This window comes from Aulostomus chinensis, chromosome 3 (assembly GCF_037954235.1).
Source record: "Aulostomus chinensis isolate RoL2024-O1b breed Wild chromosome 3, RoL_Achi_v1.0, whole genome shotgun sequence".
Taxonomy (NCBI): Eukaryota; Metazoa; Chordata; class Actinopteri; order Syngnathiformes; family Aulostomidae; genus Aulostomus; species Aulostomus chinensis.
In genome coordinates, this window is record NC_141322.1 from 27,792,916 (window position 1) to 27,799,533 (window position 6,618).

General features: G+C 45.2%; 1 protein-coding gene across 1 annotated transcript; it reads left to right on the forward strand.

Moving 5' to 3' along the window:
* Positions 1 to 1,057: 1,057 nt before the first annotated feature.
* aadacl4 (arylacetamide deacetylase-like 4) lies at positions 1,058 to 3,497 on the forward strand. The gene is made up of 4 exons (XM_086200867.1): positions 1,058 to 1,234; positions 1,631 to 1,856; positions 2,554 to 2,617; positions 2,714 to 3,497. Exons 1-4 carry the CDS (start codon positions 1,058 to 1,060, stop codon positions 3,495 to 3,497), a joined length of 1,251 nt encoding a protein of 416 aa, XP_086056993.1.
* Positions 3,498 to 6,618: the final 3,121 nt, after the last annotated feature.

Sequence of the window (6,618 nt, forward strand, 5' to 3'; positions counted from 1 at the left end):
CAACCCGTGTTTTTGTGGTGACGGTGTTTCTGAGGCGAGATCTGTGTGTGACAGTGCCATTTGGGAAATAAGTCAGCCTCGTCTCAGAAGCCTGGCAGGGTGACAAACAGAAAAACTGCATGAGCACTTTCTAAGCAAATCTTACTAAATTCCTATGCCTTTGACAAAATTCCAGTCTGTGATTTTTGGCCCTGGCATTGTGATTTTCTTCTGGGTATCAGTGGATGCAAGGCTTTTTCAGCAACTGGGATGGGTTTAAAGAGCAGGCTCACAATGGTTGCTTTGTGCAGGGTTCAGCTAGTCAGAGAGGCTCTTGGGAGTTGCTGAAAACTCCAAGACAACACAACTCCAGATGCTGTCTTCACTCTGGAAATATCTGAGATTTACACAACGGGAACCCACTGTCGAGTCTCGATCGGAGGTTAACGGTGTACAAACGTGCAGATGGAGTGAAAGCAAGTATAAGTGGATCTGCCCAAAACAAGGGGAAAAGACACGGGTGGCAAATAGTTTCATGCTGCACACAGACTTCCTAAATATCAATGTATATTTGAGGCAGCAGTGTTTATGTATACACATGCTATCACTGCCATCTACAGATCAGCTTGGAAAGTTCAGATAAGGGTGTTCTCACTCAGGCCCACCGGGAGCAGCCCTCAACATCTTTTACCCTTAAAAAAACCACACAACGAGAAAAGCACTTCACCCGGCTGCAAGCTTCCGTCAGCAGCAGCAGCACAACAACCCTCATTTCTGAAAGAAGCAACTTGACGGGCAAGGGCGGTCATTAATAACAGTAAAATATCACGAGCAGTATTCCACAGCGAAACAACCAGGATTCTTCCGTACAAATGTAATTACTTTGACTACACAACCATAAAATACGTTGTTGGAGAGTATAATTATATTTTACCGTGGCAACAGGTAGCCAAACATATCAAGTGAAACCAAGGTCAGCGTGCGTACGGTGTGGGAGGGGGCGGAGAGAGGGTGAAAGCAGGTAGATAAAACATTTACACCTAATGATTTACCTTCAGCACAGCAGACCAGCAACACCATGGACATCGGCTGGGCAATTTTGATAATTGGCATCGCTGCTCTTGTTGCAGCCTTCCTGCTTTTGGTAATTGGACTGGCGTACTCTGAGCTGATGAATTCAGACATTCCACGCGGGGTTGCAAATAGTGGAAAGCTGCACATGGTTCATGGCTTATTTGTTGGCATAGCAGTCGTGGTGAGTGTCTGTGTGTGAAATTGTCAGTGCTTTTCGTTTCTGTCACAATCTTGAATTCATTTCTCATCGTTGTAATTTCACCGTCGTTATTACGAGGCGTCTTTGCGTGTGTGTGTCTGCTTGGAAAAAAGGGTAAAACTTTTTTTTTTTTTTTTACCTTTTCCTTTCGGGCCCTTTTCAAATCAAATATGGCCGTCCTTTCTTTGTCCTCTAGAAACTGATAAAGCTTAGATCAGAGAAACTCTAGATAAGGAATCAAGTCTGAGAAAGTGTTGCCTTTCTTTGATGTTCTCGTAGTAAATGGTTTCTTGGAGAGTAACTTTCACGCTGACTTTACCCATAAAGAACACATTTTAACATTTTCTTCCCGCTTGTGATAAATCTTTCTCCTACCAGGGCCGGATTTTACATCGCCTGGGTATTTGTCACCAGGTCAGCTTCATCCGATGGTTCACCGCCTGTTTTCTGACTCGTGTAAATCCAGTTCCTCCGGGTGTGCGAGTGAAGGATCTGAAGTTTTCGGAGGTGTCGGTGCGCGTCTATGAACCCACCACCGGCTGTGACGGCCTTAGGAGAGGTCTTGCGTATTTCCATGGAGGCGGATGGGTGTTGGGGAGTATAGGTAGAGTATAAATACTTCACACAATTTAAGTAAATCATGACATACGCAATAAATCTTTAAGTAATGTTGGTGTTAATCTCTGTATTAAAGGGAAGGTTAGTCAGAGAGGGGAGTCCGATCAGACCCTGTATTTTCAGTTTTGTCTTCCTTGTGCTTGACATTTAGAGCAAACATTGAGCCTTAAGACAGTTATGCTTCAAACTATACACAGTATTTCAAATACATTTTTAATCCACGCAGTGCTTCGTTGCATAAACTCTGTATAGTTTGAAGCCGATCATGTTTCTAAGTTAAAAACACCGTGTGTAACTTTTGCCTCCTCCTTTCCGGAACACTGGTGGAAGCTCTTATTATGTATTCGTCAGTGAGAGACGCGGTGTGGTGATGTTGTGTCAAGGAGTGTCAACTGACTTCTTCTTAACGGGTGCAAAGTTGGTGTTTTTATTATTCAGGGAGGCATAACGGTGATTTATTTTCTCAGACAAAACATTTTAAACTCCGCATAATGCAAAGTGCAGACAGATTCATCTTGAGGTGACGAGCTTAATGAGCATTATGGGAATAAATCTGACAAAGGCTTGTATGTGAAAACAAAAAATAGGTGCTGAAGCTTTAAAAGGAATCCCCCCAAAAAAGTTTATCGTACGACGAAACACATCTGCTGGTTTGACTTTGTGGTCTTGCTACACCTGATCAGATTCCGTTGATGAAGTCTGCCGGCACATCGCCAAGGAGTCTGACACAACCGTGGTTTCCGTTGGGTACTTAATCTTTTTTTTCCCCCCACAATGCGCATTCAAAAATTTGGTCAACTAAATAGAAGACACAACATATTGTCTCTCTGTCCTCCCTCTCAGGTACCGATTAGCTCCTGAGCACAGGTACCCTGCCCAGCTGGATGATTGCGAAACAGCAACATGTCATTTTCTGTCTGTGGCGGAGGCAGAGTTCAGCGTGGACCCTCGCAGAGTGGCAGTCGGAGGGGACGGCACGGGGGCTAACATGGCAGCCGCACTGTGCCAAAGGCTGGCAAGGAGAGAGGACAGGCATCTGCCATTCCCCTGTGCTCAGGTCCTCATCTACCCAACCCTGCAGATGGCAGATTTCAACCTGCCTTCATACCAGCAAAATCATGCTGTGCCCATATTGTTCCGTGGCCGGATGGTGTTCTATTACTTGCAGTACCTCAATGGGGACATATCAGTGTGCCAAGACGTGTTGGAAGGGAACCACGTCCCCACCGAGCTCAGGCCACGATACAAGGAATGGCTTTCCCCTTCCAACCTACGAGATGAATGCTTTGAACGGGGTTTCTGTGAGCAGCCAGCCCCAGAATATGACGGGGAGGTATATCACACTATTAAAGTTGGTTTGGAACCGGAAGTGTCACCTTTATTAGCAGGTGATGATGTCATCCAGAAGAGCCCGCCCACCTTTATCCTCACCTGTGAGTATGATGTCCTAAGGGATGATGGGATTCTTTATCGAAAACGACTGCTGGACATGGAAAAAGACGTGACCTGGCACCATGTGATGGACGGTTTTCACGGCATGATTAACTTTTTGAACCAGGGCCGGCTCACCTTTCCCTCAGCGGTGCGGGTCGTGGATCGTGTTGTTGCTTATGTCAAAACACTATAATGTCCTTAATGAATTCGTTTTTTTTTTTTTACTTTATTTTTTACATTGAAATAAACAGACCAAGACTCCTGAGGTGTTTCTCTTCTTCAATAAACATGCACTTTCTCATGGAAAAAAACAACAAAAAAAACAAAAAAAAATCCACGAATCAATAAAGAAAAAAAACCTGCTTGATTCCACAAAATGAAAAGTAGCCCGAGAACAACATTCTTGAAAACCATTTCTAGCAGCTGCTTTAGCACAAGATCTACTGCTGAGAGACAAACGCCATGCCCCAAATTTGAGGAATTTATGTCTTTAAACAGAGAAGTAAAAGATCTCGCAGCATCTTTCAGGATGTTCTGCCTGCCTCACATTTCAGTGTTTGCTGTATCCATGGCAACAGAGCTCCTCTATTTCTCTTTCACTGCCAGTGGCATTATGGGGCAAGGTGAAAACACCTACGCTATCTGTTTGACTAGCTAACTGACCGTTTACCAACATGGCCTCAGATTCATCTGGTGTGTTTGACACCAGCCGAGGATCGAAGCAAACTGAACAAGAAACAAAAATGTTAACACTCACTAAAGGTTTGTTTTTGTTGTTGTTGTTGTTGTTTTTTTTTCCAAAGGAAGTGGTTGTAATTCTCAGCCTGAGGCCAGTGAGGGTGTTGTTACAGCAGCAAGAAGATGCTCTGATTCAAGCATACATCATGTGAGACCGTGCGCTTCTCATGCGGCAGATCCGAAGCATAATGCCATGTCAGTGGCGGGCTGCCAAAGGTTTTTGTAGCACCTCAGCTGGTAGTCAAATCTATAGCAAAGTGATTAGACAGCCTCCATTCAGCTAAATCAGCACAGCCGCTTGGTGGTAGAGGCGAGATCTGCAGACTAATTGCATTGATGCTAGGTTCAGCCACGGGCTGCTGGTTCAGGATCTGGAAGGAGAAATGACTCAAGAAATATTGTACAACAGAGCAGATCAATAGTGAAGCGTGAGCTCTGCTGATCCTTGCATGGGGCTCATCGCTCAAGTGCGTGTGTTCCCCCACTCCTGACCGCAATTCACAATGTCTGTTTATTTTGTGTGACACAGTTCACTCCAGAGCCAAGGAGTAGCGATCGTAGTGGACTGCCGGCCCCACTGGGACTTGGAGCAAGACGTCTTTGAGACGGGACCTGCCCCGCTGTGAGCCGAGGCCGGTCTTTAACTACTCATTCATGGCTCTGAGACCAATTGACTGCATGTCACCATCCTGCAAGTCAGGGCTTTCTTCTGTAGATTGTGGCCGTGTCTGCATAATAGCGATGGTCTAGATGAAGGCAAGCGATAAAACTCACGATGAAAGCAAGTTTCTGGACGAACTCAGCAGTCATGAAGTATGTGTAAAATCATCGGTTTAACTAGGCACTTAAAAGCTAGTTAGAGCAATTTGCTGATGTCACATAGAGGAGCTCTTGAAGATTATTATAAAAGAATAGGTCGTGCCCTCTTTGACATAATCCTCTAAAGGTTAACTATGTTGAGACTGCAGTTGTCTTCCAGGGACTTCCATCTGAGCTTGCAGAGTTTGGCATCCAGTCAGCTTATCCAAATTCTGGCGAGAAGTTTAAACTGCCGTGCCACCACTGCCTACAGGTACACTTAATTCATGCAAAATGATGAAACCACTGTTATGAGTGTCGTAAAATCGTACTTTAGGGTATTGTATTTTGTTTGGACGCAACACATCAGCAGTTGTGCTCATGAACAATGAAATGTGGATATCCCCAGATGCTTTTTATTGTTCCAAATCAATCACCAGTGTAATTAATGGGTGCAGCGTGTTCCTTTTATAGCCCTTCCAACTAACCCTGGCCCACTGCAGCCCACAAAACACCATTTGGAAAAGCAGCAGTCATACCTCCCATCAGTAACTGTGTACAAGTCAGCATACCAGAGGCACCCACTTAGTGCCTTCTGCCAGAGTCACATTGCCAGGACTTCACACATACTCTCCAGCCACCTCCACCCAGCCAATCACAACAACAAAAAAGAGAACTGGAAGTGAGACAGTGTTTGGCGCTCACAAGTCCCACATCATTGTTTCAGTCTGCCATCAGAGCAAGCTCATGCAGTTTGTTAATTTAGAGACGCTGCTCAAGGTGATGCTGCTTTGTGGTTCCTCTCTCTTCTCACTGGCATCGGCCTGACAAAAAAAATTAACAGCGTGAAGCATCGGGGAAATCAAAAGGAATTTAAAGAATTAAACATGATTCTCATTATGTTGCAATGAGAACGACTGAAGGGTTACTCGGTGTTACTGTTTCAGTTATATATGAGTGTGTGTGTGTGTGTGTGTGCGTGCGTGCATAAATGACTCGAGCTACTTATGGGGATGCAAACTACATTTAGGATTAGTTATTAGGAACAAAAACTCTCGCAACAAAAGATGACACAGAAAAAGTTCAGTGAAGGTTAAGCTTAGGGTGGGCATGGTTCCAAACAATGAATGCCGATGCACCGACTCACGCTGGCCCATCTGCACCGTGCCCAAGCATGTCTGTCCCCCAAAGTTATGTTCATTAGACCGGTGTGATTGCTCTGTAAACTCAGGCACGTTACACTTTCTCCTCCCTGGTACGGTTGGAGGAGGTGGACATCAGCACGGAACAGTCGCAAGAGCACAAGTGCGGAACAAATGACTCAACGGCACAACTTTGTTGACAGAATAATCCCCCTTAAACCCAGAAGTGAACCTACAGTTTTGGAGTCCAGTTTGGTCATTTCATTTGCTCCGTCGAATAATGCCAAAGAGGACGAGGGACCTCAATGTGCAAAGAGTAACGTTAGCCCGTTTAGTTCTTATTGATGGCTGTGAATCGGGTGTGACATCTTATCACGAGTGCGTAGAGCCCGGTGATGACACAAACACGCACACGCCCAGTGAAGCCCAGAGCAGTTAGAGTGCAGGCCAGCGGGAGAGTGGGGAGGAGGGACAATCAGGCTTCAGAACGCTGGCCAGGTGTTAGCGGGCCCCATGTATTACCCCAAAAGTGATTTAAGTAAATGTGTGTGTCTGTTTGTGTGTGTGTGTGTGTGTGCGTGTGTGTGTTTGCATGAGAAGAAAGTCGGGAGCCATAAATTACGCCTACCATTTCCA